Consider the following 22,347-nt stretch of genomic DNA (forward strand, 5'->3'; position numbering starts at 1 on the left):
ACATGTGAATGAAGGTGATGAGGTTTTATAAAACCTGTAAGGCTGGAAGAAGACTTTCTGGGCATAAAACCCCTGGGCTCAGTCCTCTCTGAAACCTAATTCTGTAATACCACTTGTAGAGAAATGAAATGGTGAGGAGGGGTGAGGGAAGGTTTGCCTGCTTGTCTAAAGGACAGTCACCACGCAGTCTCCTAAACGTTATTTCTCTCCCCCAGGAAAACTTGCAGAAGCTGGTTCACATTGAGCACAGCGTGAGAGGGCAGAGTGGCCTCCTCCAGCCAGGAAGGGTGAGTGCTGCAGGGAGACCTGTGCTGATAAGGGCATTGTTTCCGGCCAGCTATATCTCTGATTGCGTGGATGGCAAGATTTCAGATGTCTACAGGTGTTGTTTACCGAGCTACTGTGATAAGAGCTGGAGCACTGGTTTGTGTAAAAAGTCATCACTCTGGCAGTGCACAAAAAGATGTGCCGAGAGCCTGGGGCTGGGAAAGGCATGCATTGCCCCTGCTTTTACACGGAGCAGCCATTTGACTTTTCACTCCAGCTGTCCTCAGCCACCCCATGTGTAGTGTGTTTTGATGGAGCTGCTGTTTTCCTCTCTATATGCTCCTGTTGAAAGGTTGCAACACCTAGCAGGAATCACTTGCAGCCTTGAAAGGCTCAGAGTTTTATTTGGCAAGGTAAGAGCCTTAATCAGGGGAAATTAGTTGTTTTCAAATTTTTATCCTCACCATTCCCCAGTGGTGCTTTTAATGCAAGACATCATTTTTAAGCAATACATGAACAGAAATGTGGAAGAGTGTGTATAGCTGTCTTGCCATTCACATCAAATACAAATTTCTTCTCCTGGCTTTCAAACCTGTCCTGTTTCCTCAGCTCCAACCTGCCTCTACACTTCAAAAGATTTCTTTCTCGAGTTCTGCAACTCTAAATTTCCCTTCAGTCCACCAATATCTTTAGCAAAACTCATCAATCAATTTTCACGGCATGCATACTCATAGCATAAGAATCCTCATCAGCCAAATACTACAGTCAACCTCTATTTTTCCCTCTAACATCAGTATTCTCCCTTGCCAGGTAATGTTTTAACAAATTCTGCAAAGCCCAGCATACAGGAATTTGCAGGATTGGCCTCCTTGATTATAAATTGTTCTATAGTGGAAAACTACCCCAGATCCTGTTCTCCATCTGAAAAGAACAGGTGACTGTTAATCCACTGATGTAGTTCAGTTATTCTAGACCTTTTCAAATGTTATTGCAATCAAGTTCTGGTACGCTGGTTTAGCTGCTTGCATACATATTCCTATCTACATACAGTGAACAATATGGACTGACAAAGTATTGTGCCTGCAAACATGTACAGATCATGTATGCAGGCATAGTTACGTGGATGTAGCATGCTGAAAGCCAAGGTTTCAGCTTTTCTTTTTGGTCTATTTTAGAGGATTTTTAACGACAAGAGTTCTTTTCTGAAGCCCATTACATGTTAGCTTTGCCACCTGTGGCAGGCACCTCTGAGCACAGTTCACAGGGCAGAAGCAGCGGGCTGAGGAGAAGTGGGTTTCCAACCCATCCAAATGCAAGCCATGAAGAGCAGCAGGGCTAAGTCAGGCAAAGCCTAAACCAGATCATAAGGAGGAAGGCTAGAAGCAAGTGTTGAGGTATTTATCTCTTCCTGTGCTGATGAAAGCAGTTAAGAGCAGCTCTTTCCCCAGGAGGAATATTCTCTTTTCTCAGTAAGATTCAGAATGAGAAGTCTCAGGATTACAATCTGCTGTTTTCTCCTTCAGGTCTTTGTTAAAGAGGGAACGCTGATGAAAGTCTCTGGCAAAAACAGGCACCCTCGGCATTTGTTCTTGGTAAGATTTCTTTTATATTTTTACTCTCTCGTATCTTCTCCTGCACTCACGCAGCCCTGAATCCTGGCAGATGCAGGCTGCAAGTCATTTAACCATGAGCAGTGATGTGGTGAGCCAGTCTGTTGCTAACAGGGCTGTAGCCCTTTCCACACACGTCCCACTGGCCCTGCATACATCAAAGTATTTGCAAATCAAAACAGATGAAAAACCACTGTTTTGGAGATACGCTATTAACACTCACGCTTCCTGTTTTGCGTTACACGCTACACTGAGCAGTTAGAGAGTATCTGAGACTCCAGGCTTCTGAGCTCTGTTCTCAGCTTTTCAGGTAGCTTATTCTGTAACCACAGGCATTTTTATGCATTTATCAGTATGAAGGGGAAAACAGTACTTGCCTGTGTCTTAGGAGTTTGTTACCTGTTAATGGTAACATTCCCAGAAAAGAGCCATAAAGAATTGAGCATCACAGCTGCTATTAACATTAAAGTCCTGTTTGCAAAATTTATTTTAAAATAAATGGCTCATATGCCTGGAATACGTATTTGCTGTGGCTTCTCTAAATGTTGACAGCTTTTCACCCTGGGACCATTGTGAGGAAGAGAGATGGCTTATTACAGAAGTCATACATTTGCCATTAATTCTTCTTATTTCTCCCTCTTGTTGGTACTTTGTATTTGTGCATGAGTGGATGCACAAGCTCCTTTGCCTCCTTGATCATGTACTGCAGTCATAATCAAAGATCATATGGGATGGGACACAGTGCTGGCAGTACACTCTTCTGATGGCTTCATTGGTTTCTGTGAAAATTCAGACTTTCTTGTACTGAAAGTGATGGATTTCACCCAAATCTTTAAATATGAGATTGCTGCAGTGCTGTTTTACTGAGTTGGCATCAATGGACTGTAACAACAGCAATAAATGTCAAAATCATGACTTTGTTGCAGCCAAGGGAAAATGGCCCTGCCAGAATCTCCAGGAGCTGGCCTTAAGAAATGGTATTCTCAGCAGTAGTAACTCTGAAGCCTACTGATGACCACTTCATAACAGATGATACTTGCTTCCTTACCGATCTCTCTTCTAAAACACTCACCTTTGCTAGTATTACAAAAAACATTTTGGAGTTGTGGCTAAAGCTGGGACCAAATTCCAAGAAGTTGTTACCATTTTGTCTTCCAGTGTGTTTGTAACTGCCATCACAATCCACTACTATGGCAAACACTGAAATGTCACAAACATAGCTGTTATAAGTGGTATAGAGAATTTAAAAGGAAGATCAGAAATCAAGTTGGTAATTAACCCTGAGAGGAAAGTAATTTAAACTTGGGATAAACTGAGATAAATTTCAAGTAGTCCAAAATGGTTGTATCAGCTTGAAGGTCACAAGAGGCTAAAAGCATTACTGGAACAAAGAAAGCACAGAAATTAGTTTCTTGCACTTTCTAGTTTAGGAACTATTTTTGATTCCTGGGGAGAGTTCAGCTGCACAGACCGGATGTTAACTGCAAAGTGTCTCTTGGCAGCTGGATACATTACAGCAGCCAACGTCCTGTTGTTAATAGATGCTCTCAGTATTCAGAAACAGCATTTTTTCCTTCCTTTCAGTCAGAAAGGCAAACTGCGACCAAACGTACTGTCATGAAAAGTATGTGGTGGAGCTAGACTAAATCATAGTGGTCATTTTCAAGAACAAAGAGACACATAAAACTGGCTTCTTTCCTTCTCTAACACACTAAAGTTGCAACCACTTCAGGCTCCTGTATTATGTCTCCTGTTGGGGTGGGATGGGGGTTGTTGGATCTTGGAAACAATTTGAAACTTATTGGCAAATATCTGCCTTTGTGTTCAGTGATTTTTTTACTCAGTCTCTTCCACGCTGAAAGCTACCCAGGTTGCAGAGCAATGCCATGTATGGTGAAATTGCAGGAAAGCCAGTCACTGTGGAATATGGTAATTCCTGCATTAACACCTGAATGGTTTTGCATTACCTGCTTGTCACTGCTAATGCCGTGGATCCTCTGTTGTGCCACCATCACTCATGCATCGCTTAATGGACTATTTAGGCTGTGGATACAGTAAGACAACTACTGCATAGCTATGGCAACGTATTTTCACCTTGGCATATAGCATCTCTACTGCATCAATTTTAAGGCCCTGCCAACACTTTTTTGTAACAGCCAAAGCCTGCATGAACATATCCTTCCCTCTGCCAGTGCATCTAGCCCAGTCCACATGCTGTCTTGATTCTGATGCCTAGGGACACTGTGTGGAAAAAAAAAAACAAAACAAAAAACCAACCATAACCCAAATCCACAAGACCCCAAGACTAGAATAATCTCCTAAACACTGTCTCTTAAAATCTACATTTATTTAAAGCCCTTATCTTCTAAGGACCGTATCATAATCCTTTAAAGCCACTAGCAAAACTCAGGTAGCATAAGAATTTGTCCTAATTTATTAATCAAAAAAACCCTTTCAGAACTGGCTTTTTTTTGATGCTTCACATGCCAGGTGCCACTCGAAAAGATCACCAGAAGTTAACACGTGTAAGTGTATCTTGGTTTAGCTTTGGATGAAGTAAGTGTATTTACCTTAGCTACTCAAAACAGATTTTTACATGCACAGCATTTTCTGAAGTTTTTAATAGTGAACTTACTCTGACTGAAGACAAGTCAAGCCCAAGACCTGAAGAGAATTTCAGTGGAAGAATTTCACTGAATTTCACTGAGAATTTAACCCCTACACATCCCAGATGAGCCCACCAAACTAAAGATGTAGTTAGAATATGCTATAAAAATTGGGTGCATGCCAGGCTCCTACTTGTCCTGTGCATTCAGGGTGTGCTTTGGTGGTGTGCGTGCTTGTGCTCCGAATACACGCCCATAAGGAGCGTTATATGTCTGTGCGCAGCCCGTCCAGACATGAGTGTCCAGGACACGCATTTAGGGGCTTCTGATGTGCCTGTGTTTCTGCAGATGTATGTTGTATCACAAAGTTACTTGTGCAGGCTGGTGGTATTGTTGAATCTGGTGTTTCCTGGCAGGATGTTGGTGAGTGTTGCTGTGCGCCTGTTTCCTGAGTCCAGTCTCTGTTTACAAGGATGTTGGGGCCTCTCTCCAGCACAGTATGGGCTGCTGACACTGGCAGGCCCCCTAACTGCCCCCAACCACAGGGCTTTGCAATTCAGACACTGTCTCTTATCTCACCCTTCCAAGAATTTCTCTACAAAGACTGCTTGTGTTGCAAGTGGGGTGCAGGAAGCTGCTATCAAATGGGAGACTGTTTAATGCTCTAGCCAGCAGGGCTGTAGTATAGGAGGTTTTGGAGTCAGAGCTTGGAAAATGCAGCCCCAGCACACATTCAGGCAGCTCCACTGACACTCAGGGGATGTTTAACACAGACCTGAATAGAACAACACAGGGTCCATAATGAACGACCCTTTAAAACATTCAGAAAAACTAAACACATGGTAGCTTTTAGACAGAGATTGCATTACGTATGGATGCCAGCAGTTCATCAGGGCATAAACTTGTTTGGATCAATAAATTTGGACACTGTAGGTTAGAAAACTTGCACTGACCTCTGATGTTACTGGGTTCCCATCACAACAGAGGGGATTATAAAAAGAAGGGGGGAAAAACAAAAGTAGTAACAGAAAAAAAGAAAATTAAAGAACAGACATATCCCTCTTTCTCTGTGTTATCAACTGTTGTTTCGGGGACTGTCTGTGTGCATGGAGCAGTGCAGAATAGGAATATTTGCTCCCATATCAATATCTGCGCAGTTTGGGGATCCCAGTTATTCGAAAGTTTTCTGGCAAACAGGAAGATGGGTCTGAAGCCCAAGGACTTCTGGCAACTCCCCTGGGGGTTGTGGCAGTCGATCTCTTCTACCACAGATTCCTGAGGGGCTGCCAGATCAGCTTTTATCATGGCCCAGTCCTCACTGCTTCAGGGACCTGTGCAGTGTGAGGCAGGAGGATGCATGAAACCACTGGTACTGGTGCTAGTTCTGTCCCTACCATTCACAGAGCCACCACTCAGGCCTCCAGTGCAGATGGGGCACGGGAGACAGCAGCGAGCACAAACCCTTTCTTTCTTCCTGCATATGTTTGCCTTGCTTAGCAAGCTTTGAAATAATTGTCATAACTTCATTGTGTCAAGCTGTGGCTAGTGGGACCTCAGAGTCACAGCCCATCTCTACATATGGTGACGGGAGAAAAACAGGAGGAAAAAAAAACTCCAATGGGCAATTGCAAAGTCATCATTAATGTTTAATAAAATCTTGGGATATTAACCAGAGCTGTCATGACAACGGTATGCACCAGGGTGTCATCCTTAATCAACAGTAATAAAAGAATGAGCTGCTTTTTAAAGAAATGTGTAACTTTTTAAATAAATAAAATAAATAGGGTCTGCTGTTCAAGAAACCCAGTAGCACATTATGCCAGAATCCTGAATATCTCTCTTAGGAGCTCACTTCCTTCGGCTCAGTGCCCATGACTAGTTACCATTTCTTGTGGTTTGAAACAAGCGTTAAGTACTGGCACTGATGAGTGGCAGAGGAAGCCCTGTTCTCTAATATAATCCTTTGAACATTCAGGAGATAGCAAAATCAGCAGGCAATTATGAGCTTTCACTAGTATTCTCTTATTTTGCAGAGTATTCTCTTAATACTAGCAATAAAGTCTGCCTGCCTTTTTACTTTTTCCCACCTGGCTGCTGGAGTCCTTCTTGCTACTAGGAATATCAAGTAAAAATAGCTTTCATCTGCTTTTCACTGAAAGGTTTATATTTGCTCAGTTTTTTATACTTTAGCTTTGTAGATACTCAGTGTACAGTAGGTTGTGATGAATCTTCTGGTTATGCATAGCCCTGGCTAAACTGGGCATCATTATGTGGTCAGTGCTGTGCAGGTGTCACTGTGCTGACTGGATTCATGTTAGCATGGAAGGTAATTTATGGAGCAATAAGTAAATCACAGAAAAACTCTGTGACAAAGCCATCTGTCACCTTCTTCTAAGGAAATTCTATTGCATTGTTGCAAAAGAGTAAATACTCTAGACTACAGAGAACATGAGGCTCCTATTCTGACTTGATAGTATGCTTTTACATCCTCAGTAGAGAAGTGTTATATTAAAAGAGCTTTCAATTCCATATGAGTTAAGACTTACCAGAAGGACACAGAGAAATACACAGCAGAGAGGCCAATGCAGGAGAGCATGGGAGTCTTTTTGTTAAAATGTTAGAATGAGATGTTTCAGCATTTTCTACAAAAATATTGGCTGATCCTACTCATAAAACTCAATTGAATTTTTAGAAGTAGTAACATTTGAAGTAAAAGTTTTGGGGAAAGTCACTTTTTGGTATATTTTGCCTCATGTTAATATGAATCAGCATTTTAAAGATGGGCAGCTAATGAACATAAGCTTGATCTGCTGTGAATCAGACAGCTACTTAACGAACTGGTGTCCATGAGTTAACTCATGACCCTAATAAAGGCAACAACAGTTTTGCTGTTAAGTCCAAGATGATAAGGATTTAATCCCATGATGTAAATTTTCTTTAACCATTGTTGTTGCTCTGTGAGAAAGCTGAACTATAACCTTTTAAGAAAACATCCATAAGGCAGCACTTTCCCTTTTTTTTTTTTTCAGGCAAGCAAGTTAGTGAAAATTTTACACCAGCAGTTTTAGGTGGTCAAGCAGTAGTATCAAGATCCCAACAAGTCCAGTCATACCGGATACATTATTTTATTGCCAAATCATTCTTTAGTTTCCTCCCTTGTTCTCTGCATCTCTATCACAGTTTTCCTTCCAAAATATAATATTATTACCATCCAATTGGCTGTATTTAAATGCCTTTGTCACAGAGGAGTCCAAGTGAAGCTGGTTTCTGTCTACTTTTTAATCTCATGAGAATTTCTGCATTTAAGATGCCTTTTCTCTGCCATCACAGTATTACCTATGCCTTGGTTTTACACTGCCTTGCACGTCTTTGTTCACAGTATCCCAGTACAGTCATTAAGGGGCTGACTGCGTTTATGCATATCGGTACTGATGTGAGAGGCCTCTCAAAAAACAGCAAGAGAACGTGACCCACTCATTCAAGTAAAGCAGAGAACACATACACACAAGCATTACTTTGGCAATGTTAAGGCCCACCAATATTGCTATTCCTTCTACTAGTAAGGGAAGGAGAGGCCAGCAAAGACCTACAAGGTCCAGTTCTGCTTCATTTATTTGTTTGTTGGCACGAAGGTAAAAACTGCAATAATGTCTATGATTAAGTTAGGCAAACAGCAGAGAAGATCTGACCCCATTTAGTAGGACGTTGTTTGAAAAACATGCATTCTGGAAGGAGCTGTGAGAACTATGGAAATATCTGGGGTGTTAAGGTACAGATTTTTTTTTTTCCTCATAAAATGAAAAAAAACTTCCTAATTTTTGCCCTTCCGTGTTCTCTGCTGCAGCCCACAGACTCAGCAAAGCTGTCAGATGTCTAGGCAGGTTTTGCTAGCAGTGAAGTACAGTTACTGCTCTCAAATATCAAAAAAAATCCTTCCTGAATCATTCCTCCAGACTGTGGCACCTCTGCTCACCTCCACTTCCTTTTTGCTCAGAAAATGGGAGTCCATGAAGCCCAGCCCCACCCCTGGCCTCACCGCAGCTTCACTGTCAGGGGGACCCTGAGAGAGTCAGAGCTGCAGCATCCTGGGCGGTCAGTTGGTATTGCAGAGCCTGCCTTCCCAACTTGAACGTGGCATTGCCCTTAAAACAAGCAGCTGTTCCACCCAAGCTGAATAAAAAAAGAGCTGATTATCTACTTGCTTAGCCACGAGCAACAGTCAAAAATGGGAAGAAATCAAAGTCATGCATGCAGACTCTCCAGAGTTTTGTGGAAACGCAAGTCTTGATCTAAGCTGTGTGGCCTGGGCCTGTCTTTAGTAACTGTCCTAGCAGTTCATCAAGTTACTGCTTGTTCTGGGTATGCCCCCCAGGAGTAATGGACAGGCCTGCAAGCCATATTGCGAATTATTGATTTTGTCTTTCTCTTCATATAGATGAATGATGTTCTGCTGTACACCTATCCCCAGAAGGATGGCAAATACCGACTGAAAAACACCTTGGCTGTGTCAGGCATGAAGGTAATGCCTCATCTGTATTATAGGCTGGAATTAAAGTTGTATAGTGGGCTGTTAGTGCTTTGCTGGTTTACGTCTCATATCCAGCAAGGGGAAAGAGGGAATGGACCTGTTATCAGGGGATTCCCTTGCCTCTTACTGGAGACAGAAGGAAAAATAATACAAAGCAAACATATAAAAGATTATCTATAAGGCTGTGACTTAGTACGACAGCCTTATTCAGGCTGCATAAATAATACAAGCCAAAATCAGATTTACCTTCTGATCATGAAACTGGAGACAGAAACGATTTATTATCCCATTTTGTCCATTCTTCTCTTCATGTCTCCAGACAATTCATGGTTGTTCCCTGCAACATATTCACTAGGGCTGAAGTCTGCCTGGTTTTAAATTCCTATCACTCAAAATTTACATAAGCTTTCACTTGCTTGGTTTTCATGTGCCCTTTAACTGTTTCATCAAAAGCATTGATGGATTCAAAAAGTGATTAGCCAACTTTATGGGGAAAAGGTGTATTGGGAGCTATTACATGCAATGCTATAAACACAGTCTCTTCTTCAGTAAATTTCTAAATTGCAGATTACAGAAACCGGACACAATTGTCCTGTTCTTACACTCTTTCCGTAAGCATTTATTGGCACCAGTACCTGTGCAACAGGAGATACTGGGCTGGTGTGGCCTTTGCTTCTTACCTAGCCATCCATTTCATACCTCCCACCGAGAACCTTCGTAACTGTTCTATAGCTAATATGCCAAATTGTATTTATGTGAAAGAGAAGTTGAAGTGGCAAGTCAGGAGTCGGGGATCAAGGAAACACACAAGATGAGAATTACTGATTATTAATTCCAGCAGAATCACACAGATGGGTTGAGGCATTACGAAAAGGTGGGAGGCTGATCACCCTAGAGACCTGATAGTCTACAACTAACTGTGGGTTTCCAGCTGAGGTAGGACTTGCCAAAACACTCTACGATGAAGTGAAAAGGAATTGCAGAGCAGATACTTGTTGGGGTACATTTGAAACACTGAGTCACAGGCGTAATAGATGCTTGCTAATAACAACGCAGCAGTACCATGAAGCCATGTTTCTCCTAAGTGGCTGTTACTATTAGTAGGAAACTACATGGCAGGGAAAAGGTTTTAGCTGAGCTGTAGCTTTTACGTGTTGGGTTTTTTTTTTCTCTCTTAAAAAGCCTTGCTGCAGACAGGCATTCACTGAAGTGCTTCACTGTGTAATATCTGCACGTCAGGAAGAAAGTTATTTCTATTCATTCCAAGAACAGCCAAAACTTTTGCCCAAAATGCTCTTGACACCTGTCAGACTAAACATCTCCTAATCTTGTCAGATTGAAACTGAATCCTGTTTGATACTTTATCCTTACCTTCACAGTTGGATTAAATTATTTTTTTCCTTTAGCACCACCACCACATTGAAAGAGAGTATTTCTCATTACACCAGCAATACTAAAGACAGACCCTACCTGTGCATCTGTTTGCACTGAGATATGAAACAGATGGCTGGGACATCATAGACCCATACGCATTGAGATTTGTATGGCATACTAGTTATAGACATTTTAACTCATGTCCATATACATGTTCATGACATTTGTTTCTAGGTCAGCCGCCCAGTGACAGAAAAAGCCCTAAACGTCCTGAAGATTGAATACGACGAATATTGCCTGACCCTGTCAGCAAGGTACTGTCCCGAAACAGCCATGGCAAAGGGTGTTACATTCTAGAGCTGTATCTCTAGATTAGTCTAACCAATACCCAAGACTTAACCGGTGTCTCATTCTTTTTTAACTTCATTTCAGTCTGTGCTACTGTGACAGAGACAATGGCAGTGCTTGAGCACACAATGAAGATATTCATTATAAATGCAAAGGTCATAAACTGTAACTAATTCAACTCATATACTGAGTAAAGTTGGCTCTTGGTAACATCTTAAAGAGAAAGCAAAGAGAAGAAAGTCTGTTACTAAGAAGCCTGAGTCCTTTCTATTATCCTTCACGCTTTTCCCCTGTGACACTAAGAGTATGCTATACCTCCCTTTTATAAGTTCACTTGTTATCTCATACCACTTGCGTTGCAAAACTGCTGGAGAAAATAGTAATTAGGTAGTACCATGCAATAGATATAAAAGCATTTAATAATGCTTAAATGACAAAGACAAAATTAAACCTTACTGGCAACCTCATAGGTCTTTCTAATAAAAGGTATTTCACTAATGAGTTCGTGTAGTGCTAGTACTGATTGCAACTGGGGAGTGAGGATCTCTGTCCTGGAATCACAAGCTAATGCCAGAAACAGATCAGTTTCTGATCAGAAGATAGCAGTGTACTGTATTTTTTCATGCTTCTAGCCCAAAATTATCCTGCAAATTTACCTAGAGCTACAGCAGAAAGTGGCTGGCTTGATTCTTAGGTGTAGTTTAATACAAAAGACATAGTGGTATTAAAGCCTTCCAAACAACAAGGTCTTCAATGCTTTCAAGTACTGACATCCTCACCACCAGTCTCCAACTACACCGTGGCTGGAAACACAGCAGACTTCCCCAAATGACACAGTGCAATAGAAAGACAGGGAGTGCGCTTTCTTATTCAGAATCAGAATTGGGAGCTCTCATCCCTCCCAGAGCGCTTGCCATCTCCGGGCAGAAACCTGTCAAAGCCTTTTTGTCTATTTCCTTTTATAACCAGCAAATGAGAAAATATCTGAGATTTTCTTAGAGCTGCATGCTCATCACAACCCTCCAAATATACACACAGTACTTCTGAATTACCTGCTGCCAGTTACAAAAGCAGGATGTGCACAGTCCTTCTGTACTATAGAGGGGAAATAACTGCTGCATGTCCCCTTGATTCAGGGCAACTGAAGCTGGCACCCCTAGTGAGAAGCCTGGGACATTCTGCTTGCATTGTTATGTTGTTTCTTTGCCTTTTGTACTCATATCAAGTCTGTGCTTAGTTAGCCTAAACAAAGCATGTGAGGCCACTGCGAGCTGCTTCTTTGGTAGTAGATAGAACCAGGGCCTGAGACTAAGGTTGCCCTTCTGATAACAGCCAGATGGAGACTGACTCTTACCAGAGCACTGGGATAGAACCCCTTTCCCTTCCTTGTGCTGCTCGTTCTGGGACCAATCTGCCATAAATCACCCAAGAACATTTTTTCCACTTCCTTTCTGTACTGGCTGGCAGAGCTGATGAGACACTGGTGGGACAGCAATGCTCTCCTGACCCCACTGTACAACATCCTTGGCCTGCTACACTCACCAAAAGGAGCACCAAAGACAGAAAGTACCAGAAGGCTTCACGCGTCCCTAAAGACTGTATCTTACTGCTCACACCAAGGTGCTGCAAGTCTGCACTGAAGGCCAGTTGTTAACAACTGTAACCCAAACCTCAATGCCTTTACACTTGTATGAGACAAAGTGAACGCACTGAGGAAATACAGCATGAGTGCCAGGGTCTAAATGACAGAATGTCTAATGACAGAAGCTCAGAAGTCAGCGTGGCTGTATGAGTAGATGGCACTGTGAAGACTTTACATCTGCTGAAAATGGCTCACTCACTCGAAGAGCCATGTTCTTGGCTTACAGTGAGCTGGTAACAGATCCGAGCACAGAGCCTTTATGGAGAAGGCTCATACTGCTCTCATACCTTTGCATTTCAAAAATGTCCTTGGACACAGGGGTAGCCATATGGTGCCCATATAAAATACCAGAGCGCTGGGGGAATGCAGTGTTACCCTCCTAAAAGGCTAATTCAGAGTGACAGTGATAGCCCTGAGACAAAATCTCATCCCATCCCATTTCAGTTCCTGTGTTCCATGGATGTCCCCTGCTGTCCAGGAGACTGCAGTGACAATTTCACCCTCTTTCTATTTGCTTAAGGAAGAATACATGAGCCAAGCTGGATAAGTGATAGCTCAGCACAAAAGGTACAGCCCAAAAATCACAAAAGGACCAAATGTGGCAATGGTGAATCAAGGTCTGAGCTTCTCTGAACCTCAGACGTTCAGCAAAAATTCCTCTGAGCCTTCATGCAACCAATGAAATAGCTAATTAAGAATGGGCCAGCGCCAATTGATATAATTTATCTTACTCATCAGCAGACAGGTGTTATTCCCACATTTAGACACTAATAACCTGTGATTACTGCCTAGAGATGTTAATGGAGTGGAGAAGAGGTTAAAGGGGCCAGCTAGATATCAGGCTTTTAATAGCAGATTGTCCTACTTATCTGTCTTTCCCAAAGTAGCTTTAATTTACAACACTATACAGGCCACGATTTCCTCTGGTTTTCTAAATTATATCTGAATTCTCAAGTGAAGAGAAATTCCAGGGAAAAGTTAGCTAGAGAAAGGCTGAAGCCAGGACTTCTTTTAGTGCCTTGCAGGCTGTGAACATTATTTGTCTGGAAGATACAGACATCTTCAGATTTCTTAGAAAGTGTAATTTGATGGGACTTTTGGTAGTAATAAGGACTGACTAGTAGTATGACTCTTGCCAGAGATGATCTCCTGTAACCTAGCCCCTTGGCTTGCAGAAGTTAGCCTATATGCAGCAGATACACCGGCTGAGTTTCTGCTCCAGGCTTGTTGAATTTTACAGAGGCTGGTATTTTTCAGACAAGCACTTATGCTCACAGTGCAGAGGGATGCTAAGTCAGAAATCACTGATAAAATCTGGCATTTCCTCTCTTTTGGTTTGGTTTTTGGTTTGGTTGGTTGGGTTTTTTTTAAGACCACAAAAGACAAATTGTTCTCAGACATCTTGTTTGGTGGCCTTCACGAGGACAGCGTGAGGAACTCACAGCTGAACAGCAGCTGGCAATGATGCCACTGCTAATTTTTACAACAAAGTCTAGTGGGTAGCTTTAATGTGAGTGGCTGTTATGACTCGGGGAGGGGAGACCACACTGAGTCGCATTCCCTGCTGTGACTGCTGCTGGGAACAGCTCGAGCCGTGCAGTTTCAGATGGACGGGAAACGCACAGTTTGAAGTCGCAGCAGGAAAACCAGCTAGCACAGGCAGGGCAGTTTATGGCTGCAACGGAGCGAATGCATCTGGGAAGTAAACAGGCACTGAGAGCCCTGCTGCTTTTCTGGGATAGCTGGACTGGCGGAGAAGCACAAAGTGCTCGCTCTTCTGCCTTGTGCAAAGGGGGCATCTAGGGGCCAGTCGGGAGAAGTGCTGGCCTCCATGCACAGCTGCAACTAGAGGGAATGCAAAACTTCCTTCCCAAATTGCTGTTCTGGCCTCTTGCCAGGAGACTGGAGATCGTCTGTGATGGAGCTAGAAGGAAATTAAAGCATTCACATCTCTACCATAGGTGACAGACTTCCGCATTTCCCAACATGCAGGTCATCTAAGCATCCCACTGTTGAGATGAGCATAAACACACCTACTTTGAGCAACCCATGCCAAACACTACTGTGCTAGAGTGCCTGAAAGCTAGGACAGACAGGACAAAGAGAGACGTTTTATATAGTCCTACGTGATCTAGGACTGAGCAGCTTATAGCAAAGTCAGTCCCTGCTGTACACGGTATTGACTGCTCTGCTGTGTTTCATTCCACAGCTCTTGCTCGGAAAGGGATGAATGGTACAGCTGCATCAGCAGGCACATCCCAGATGACTACAAAGCTCACAACACTTCCACCTTCCACAGCAGCGTGGAGGTAAAAGGAGGCCAAGTCTTTCAATGTTGGAAAGGGGAAAGGGGAAAGAAAAGAGAGGAAAGGAGGAGCTCCTAGTGGCAAGATTCCTTCTATTTTCATTTAAACAAGTATGCCAGGCTTAAACAAGGAAGCTCATCACAGCTCATGGGCCACCTCTGAAATGTTAATCACATTCTGTACTCTGTAGTCTTTGCTTAAATAGGAGTTTTTCTGGAGGAAATTCTGTCCTGTACGGTAACTATTTTGGATTTTTACCTGTTGTGACTCTGGCTTTAACAGCACCATGTACTGATTGGCCACCGTCTTTCAGTGCTGAAGCAGCTGTATCTTAGAAGGTGCATTAGGAATTGGAAAATTTGGGGATCTTAACAGGTGAAGGGAGACTGCAATGAGAGAATTGTATGTGATGGAGCAGGGCTGACTGAGTGGACTTTGGAAGCATGGATGATGCTTCATTTGTTCTTGTTTGATTTTAAGCTAAGGGAAAGGCTTGGAATACCCTTGGGTGAGAGGCCTCCTACCTTGGTACCTGTGTCCCATGTCATGATGTGCATGAACTGTGGCTGTGACTTTACCCTCACTTTGAGGCGACATCATTGCCATGCCTGCGGGAAGGTAAGAGCTGTACAAGCTTCTCAAGGAGGCTTTATTCACACCTCTAGGACACTGGCTGCCACTGCCGCAAATTCTGCAAACTTGTAGCAACATCAAGACCAGAATTTGACTTCTCACAGAATCTGTTAGTGCTTTGCCAAATTAGGTAATAACGTTTCTAATGACTCTAGTAGGAACAACACTAACCTTCCCTTGAGGGTCAAATTAATTCCCAAGGGCTAGCAGTTGAAGGCTTACAGGGTAACTGTGGCCCAGTCCAGCCATTGTATCTGATGTACAGCTAGCTCTAGAGACAATGAAGCAATACACTAAAGCTATAGGCTCTGTTCTGGACCAAAGCAGTAGCACATGTAGTCCATGTCCCTAATAACAGCTGTAAAATTATCTTCCAAGAAAAGTGAAGAAACTGAGCAGTAGAGTGTGGTTTGCTCAGTGATCAAAGGGAAAGTTTCCTCTGTGGTCCACTGAAGAGCTGATGCCTTTTGCCCTAAGCCAAGAGGTTGTATAAGCTTTCTTAGTTTTGTCCCTTTATCACTGACTCTAGAGATTTGTTTATCCACATAAACCTGCAGTCCTGTTTTAAACCATGGCTGTCTTTTAGTCTTAGTGATTTTTTTTTTTTTTTTGTATCAAACTACCAGTAATTTTTGCTAGTATGAAAAAGTATTTACTTTTTTTTTTTCCTAATTGCACAGATAAAATCAGTCTGTACCTACACAGGGATAGCCAAGTTTGCTTAAGAAAACAATGTTACTAACAAAGCTATGAAAACAGAAATAATATTGAAGTGGACTTTCTGTGATTCACTAGTTGGGAAGATATAAGTTCCTGGGGAGGTGGGCGCAGCAATGATGCGCAACCAAATAGAGTGATCAGTTCTGCCTGACTTACAACTGCGTACATCCACACCAACTACATTCCAGTCAGCAGACTTACCCTAACTGCCACAGTTTTAGGAGAGAGTAATATCTGGTTCACTATCCATCTTCCTCTCCCAACAAGCTCAGAGGATCTGTTTCGTATGTGCACACATATAAATTTAAATTATGTTGATGTGCATCTCTCCCTGCTGGAACAGATTGTATGTCGAAACTGCTCCAGAAACAAGTACCCTATGAAGTACCTCAAAGATCAAGCAGCAAAAGTCTGTGATAGCTGCTACGTGGAACTTAAGAAAAGAGGTAAGATTCCTTCATTCTTGGCAAAACTGACAAACCCATTTCTTGCCTGTATAATGGAGAGGCTTTAGGATCTGCCTACCATGTTGTTTTAAAAAGAATTCCTCTTGAAAGCACGAGGCATGTGTATTGAGGTCCCAGGCTGTATGGCAGCTAAACCTGTTTTTAGCAAGTCAGGTTCTCTGGGGGCTCCCTTGGCCTTTTGATAAACCAAAATAATGATAAAAAACTATGTCCTATGAGGAGCCAGGGTTTGTCTAGTTTGGAGAAAAAGGGACTGAGGGGCAACCTCATTGCTCTCTGCAGCTTCCTGAGGAGGGGACGTGGAGAGGGAGGTGCTGAGCTCTTCTCCCTGGGATCCGGGGACAGGACACACGGGAATGGTTCAAAGTTTTGTCAGGGGAGGTTCTGACTTGACATGAGGAAACTTTTCTTTACCCAGAGGGTGGTCAAACACTGGAACAGGCTTTCTAGAGAGGTGATTGATCCCCTAAGCCTGTCAGTGTTTAAGAGGCATTTAGACAATGCCCTTAGTAAGATGCTTTAACTTCTGGGCAGCCCTGAATTGGTCAGACAGTTGGACCAGATGATCCCTGTAGATTCATTCTAACTGAACTATTCTATTCTGTGATGTAATTATAGGTGATAGCTCTTCCCCACCATTTCTAATGACTTATCCATTAAAGTAGAACAGTGGCTTTACAGTTCCTTACTGTCCTCATCCATGTTGTAGCTTTTACAGAAAGAAATGCTGAGGTCAAATGCAGAGTCACTAAGAGCTTTTCTACATGGGGAGTTAATCTGGTTACAGATGAAAGCATGTATTCAAAACAGAAGAGCTACTGCCTAACTAGAACCCTGTATTATTGTCCTACTATAAGTCCCTTTTCTGATTTAAATACACACCCAAATCAAAGATAAAAGGAGAGGCAGGGGTTACATATATACAAACAGAGAATGAAGAGGAAATAATGTTCTTGCACAACTATTCATGTAGACAGTCTCTAAAAGTAGGCACATTACATTGTCAGGGTTAAAAAGGTGGGACAGATGAAGTTTAGTTTTTCCATCCTGATTAAAGAAATTCACACTAGCCAAGCAAACACCTGAACAGATGCTGTCACAACAGCCAAAAAGCATGGCCAAGGCACTGTGTGTCCAAGAAGTGATAACTCAGATTTGTGCTCTAACAATGCTGTGCTTTACTAAGAGCTTCCAGATGTGTGTTGCCAGAAGTGAGATCATGAAGATATAAAGTCAGACAAGTGGGGTTAATGGAGATTGACAGAGACAGAATAACTCTGTCCATGCAGAACTCAAAGAGAATGGTTCACACAGAAAGAATGTCCCATTAGTGACTCTATCCTGCAAAGATGTTGCAGAACATAGGGGGGATAGATGGAAAAGCCATTTGCCTAATGCTGATTTTAAATTAGAAGAAAACAAGCTGTGTTTTGTGCTTTGTAAGTTTTCTTGCAGGTGGCTTTCAAGTAGCTGTAGGTTATTACCATTAACCTAGGCTGCTATGAAATCCATACATCTAATCAGATTTAAAGGGGTGATTTGAAAGAAAAGCTAAAATAAAAACCAGCTATGGGAGAGGCATTCTATTTTCCTTAGTCATTTGTATTATGTATCATGTGTCTCTTACCCCTAATGTGATATGTATTGATTCACTCATTTCCCTCTTCCCCTTCTGAATTTTCTTAATCTTGCAGAGCGGCCACTAAGTGTGAGCTTCCCTCCAACTTCACCCAGGTCTTCAAGCAGTGCCTTCTCCTCTGTCTTCCACAATATTCATTATTCATCTTTTAAGAAACAGAAGAAGATCCCTTCGGCTCTTATGGAGGTAGGACCAAGCTGCCTGAGAAAGGCAAGGAACTATAGAGAACTACGTGCTTATACTTCAGCAGCTATGGTTATAATTTATTCCATGTGCAGTGGGCTCAGCCCATGCCCTGGTCTACTGTCATTATGCAATCATTTTTTTCTGTTTTTCACAATAATTTTTAAAATACAAAATAATCTGAGCTCTGAAGACACCACAGAATCTTCTTGAGACCACTGAAAAAGCCAGTTAGAGCAGTGTACTTTAATTTGCTCATCAGCCTGTGAAGTCTTTAGAACACTAAGACAACTCCAAGGTACTAGGTAGTACAAGGCAGATCACAGACAATGACAAGAATCAACAGAGCATGATATGCTGTTAACCAGTTACCTTTTTTGACAAGACTCTTACTTCTGAAATCTTACTTTGATTTCAAGAGAAATAAAATGCCACTTAAGGAATAGACTCTAGTCCCCGGCAATCAGGAGCATACATGTTTAATCAGGCACAAATAGGGTGCAGACATCTTGCTGAACTCACTGTATAGTCAAGACAGTGGAATTTCCTGAGGTTTTGTTTGTGCTGAGGTGAAACTGAGCCAAACACACAAGCACGTAATACAGACACACAAATTGAATACTGAAAGAACTGGCAGGCAAAATTTCAGCCCCATTAGGAAAAAAGCATTGCCTTTCTACCCACAAGGAGGCAGCACACATTTATTAGTATGAGCTGTCTCACAATAGCATTGCTCCGTAACTTTTTCTAACTTGCTTTACCCTCGTCCTGGAACATTTCTGTTCTGCTGCAAAACACTGCTGTATTACTGCTCAGTCTTCTCTTCTGTCAGTGCTACAAAAATCTGGTTTTGAATATCTGCCCTTTGTTTCTAAATCCAGTACAATTGCAGTTTACTACTGTAACTAATAACGTACACTGTATTGTGTGTGTGTATAGTTTCATCTAATCAAAATCTGGATCTTTAAAAACATTAAGCACTTCAATATCAAAACACTTCTGTGAGGGGGTAACTTCTCAGAAATAATATTTCACAAATGAAACCAACTCATAGTCAAGTGTTTAACATAAATTGATATAAAACTATTGCAAAGTCCTAAATATAACCACATCTTAGAAGTGTTCAGCCACAAGACCGTAACTCCCTTTTGGAAGCAGGTACTTTTAATACACCAAAACAACAGACCTGAGAAAAGGGGTAAGTTTGGGAGACTCTCAGAACACAACTGTAAGCTTGCTGACCTCGATAATAACTCAACTGCATATTTTCCATCAGAGTTACCGAGAACTAAGTTTAACCACAAATCTTCAAACAGTTAAAAGAACCATAATACCATGCTTATATTTTTCCTGTCTCATATTTTTAATGGTCTACTTATGGTTTCACGGACATAGACCTGGTTGCCTGATGTGATGCAAACATGCCTAATCAGGAGGGGAAGAGGCTTTGCTGTTACAAATACTGATTTCTCCTACCCTGCTCCAGGTGGCAGCCTCAGAAGAGGGAGCTACCATCAGCGGTTACCTCAGCAGATGTAAGAGAGGCAAAAGACACTGGAAGAAACGCTGGTTTGTTATCAAAGGCAAAGTCCTCTACACCTACATAGCAAACGAGGTACTGTGCAATCTGACTTGAAATAGTTTCCTATCTGAGTTCCCTTCTTTACTCCCTGCAGGCAGCACAAGTAAATGTGAAGGGTATAAATGGCAGTTCTCACAACTACCTGCCTTCTGAGGCCTGGTCCTAACAGACCGAGTCCCCAGGGAGCTGTCCTCAGCTGAGGGGCTCTGCCCCAGCTGGACCACGGCAGCCCTCTCCACAAACTGCCCTTCATGGTTTGGCTTCTTCCTGTTCATGGCATTATAAACTCCAACCACTGTGAACCTTAGTCTACACAGTTACATCTAAAGACTTCAAGGTCCTTAGGTTCTCTGGTGCACTTGCCAACTGCCAGATATTTTGTAGATAGATGGTGCTATGATCCATTTCTGGTGGGGAGGACAATCCTGTAGTTTTAAATAGGACATATTTGTCCTACTAGTACCAACAAGGAAAGACAGGAGGCAGTCTGCAGAGGTGAAAATAATGCCTTGTGTATTGGCCTCTAAGCTCCTCCTTGCAGCCAAGGAGGTTGGATATCAACTAGATAATTTTTATGTATTTTGCCTCTTCCCAGTCCCTTTTTGTATTTTAATTTCTTCTCCTTTGTGAATAGCTGCAATTCAATTATTTGAAGTAAGTGTGATATAAAGTCTGGTTATAACTGAGAGATTTTGTAAGCAGAAGCATAAAAATTCATTTTGCTGAACAAAGGACACAATGCAAGAACTGTTGTAATAGCAATATTTGGTACTTTAAGCCTTCAGAACACTTTGCAAACATCAATTATTTAAACTCTCATCACCACTGTGATGGTTGCATGAAGCAACATTATCCCCTTTAAACAGATGAGGAGATTGAGGCACAAAAGAGTTCATGGTTTGGCCAGCAGTTCAGACCAGTAGCATCAAATTCTGTATTCAATACATTTACCTTACCTCTGCTAATCTTAAAAGTGACCATTTCTGGTTCAACAATAAGGAAAAAGCAATGGATGGATAATTACACTTTGCATTCCCAGCTTGCAATTTAGCTTCTAAAAGCAGAGGCAAAGGCAACATACACATATAAAAAACATTACCTAAATACAGTGACCAAAACTGCAGCTATCAGTAATGGCTAAACTGCAGTTTGATTAAGACTTATTGTTTTCTTTAATTGTACAAAGCAGTGTCTGGCAAGCAAAATTCATGGAAGTTTCTTGGGAGTAAATTAACAATTAATTGCATTACCAGCTCAGAAATTTCAAAGCAGCATTTTGGAAAGCAAGGGTGCTTTTTGCCACAGTGCAGATTTCTAAAAAAATTGCTAGTGCTATGAAAGGAAACGACAAGGTACCAAAAAGTTACCTACTTGCACTCAGCAAATAAAAATGGTTGAAAGGAACATAATTGGGAGTGGGTCTCAGGCCCTCAGAACTGCTGCTGTACCAGCCCATCCTCTCAGTAGCCTCTCAGTTGCCTCCTGGACCATTGTGTCAAAGATTGCCATTGAAGTAATGGCCACGTGGATGACCGTGCAGAACTTAACTTTCAGAGCTAAGACTAGATAAACACGTGCAGTATGCAGGCACTGCTCCTGTTTAGGTAAGAGCCACCAGTCCAACGTAATATTCACACTACTGCTTTTGCAGCCCTGTCAGAAAGGCGTTGTATCATTGTTTGGTTTTCAGAAAGACCCCTCAAACTGTTACAAGCCTTCTCTCTAAATTTTGGTTCACTTCTTGTTTGCTTTCAGGACAAAGTTGCCACAGAAAGTTTGCCTTTGTTGGGTTTCACCGTTGCCCCAGAAAAGGAAGAAGGAAGCACGGATACAGTTTTCCATCTCTACCACAAGCAGACTCTCTTTTACAGCTTCCGAGCAGAGGATAACAATTCAGCACAGAGGTACAGGGGCAGAATTCCACACTAGCCAGTGTGCGAGTCCAAAAACTCATGTAGGGCTTTTCCCTCTCCTTCACTTCAGAATGCCCTTGTAACAGAGGAAACAACCAGCTTGCAGCATGTTGATTAATCCCAGTTGCATGTGACTGGTCTGAGTGCCATTAAATATCTACCTAGTACTTTTCAGTTCCTTCAGGAAGGAGAATTTGCTCCCTTGTGTAGGTAAAGAGGAGGCTGAGTCTCAAGGGTCGTCCCTACAAGTCTGTCAAATGTGATCACTGTACAGAAACTTCTCTGATTTCTGTGTTCTATTTATCCATCTCTTAGTTTCCTCATCAACAAATAATTGTTTAGATTTCCCATTCTAATGCTACTGCTTCCACATAATAAAAAGTCATTAATTAGTAACAAAAATGCCAGCACCTCCTGACACACAGGGAAGGAAATGAGCATTTATGGGAGGTTTTGTTGCTTTTAAACATACTTCAGTGGTTTCATCTCTCCTATTCTAAGACAGCACTTGCACTACCTTTGAAATTTT

The 22,347-nt window shown here is 42.1% G+C and overlaps 1 protein-coding gene across 4 annotated transcripts in view; it reads left to right on the forward strand.

The window, feature by feature from the left end:
* FGD5 (FYVE, RhoGEF and PH domain containing 5) overlaps nucleotides 1–22,347 on the forward strand; it is a 106,151-nt gene that overhangs the window by 81,459 nt on the left and 2,345 nt on the right. For all 4 annotated transcript variants that reach the window (XM_074835884.1, XM_074835881.1, XM_074835882.1 and 1 more), the window contains exons 11-20: nucleotides 216–287; nucleotides 1,791–1,859; nucleotides 8,919–9,002; nucleotides 10,620–10,699; nucleotides 14,585–14,684; nucleotides 15,162–15,299; nucleotides 16,378–16,480; nucleotides 18,196–18,326; nucleotides 19,810–19,938; nucleotides 21,661–21,809. In XM_074835884.1, coding sequence (XP_074691985.1) covers nucleotides 216–287; nucleotides 1,791–1,859; nucleotides 8,919–9,002; nucleotides 10,620–10,699; nucleotides 14,585–14,684; nucleotides 15,162–15,299; nucleotides 16,378–16,480; nucleotides 18,196–18,326; nucleotides 19,810–19,938; nucleotides 21,661–21,809 — 1,055 coding nt within the window. The remainder of the gene's footprint in view (nucleotides 1–215; nucleotides 288–1,790; nucleotides 1,860–8,918; nucleotides 9,003–10,619; nucleotides 10,700–14,584; nucleotides 14,685–15,161; nucleotides 15,300–16,377; nucleotides 16,481–18,195; nucleotides 18,327–19,809; nucleotides 19,939–21,660; nucleotides 21,810–22,347) is intronic.

The sequence above is a fragment of the Strix aluco genome, chromosome 11 (assembly GCF_031877795.1).
Source record: "Strix aluco isolate bStrAlu1 chromosome 11, bStrAlu1.hap1, whole genome shotgun sequence".
Classification (NCBI taxonomy): Eukaryota; Metazoa; Chordata; class Aves; order Strigiformes; family Strigidae; genus Strix; species Strix aluco.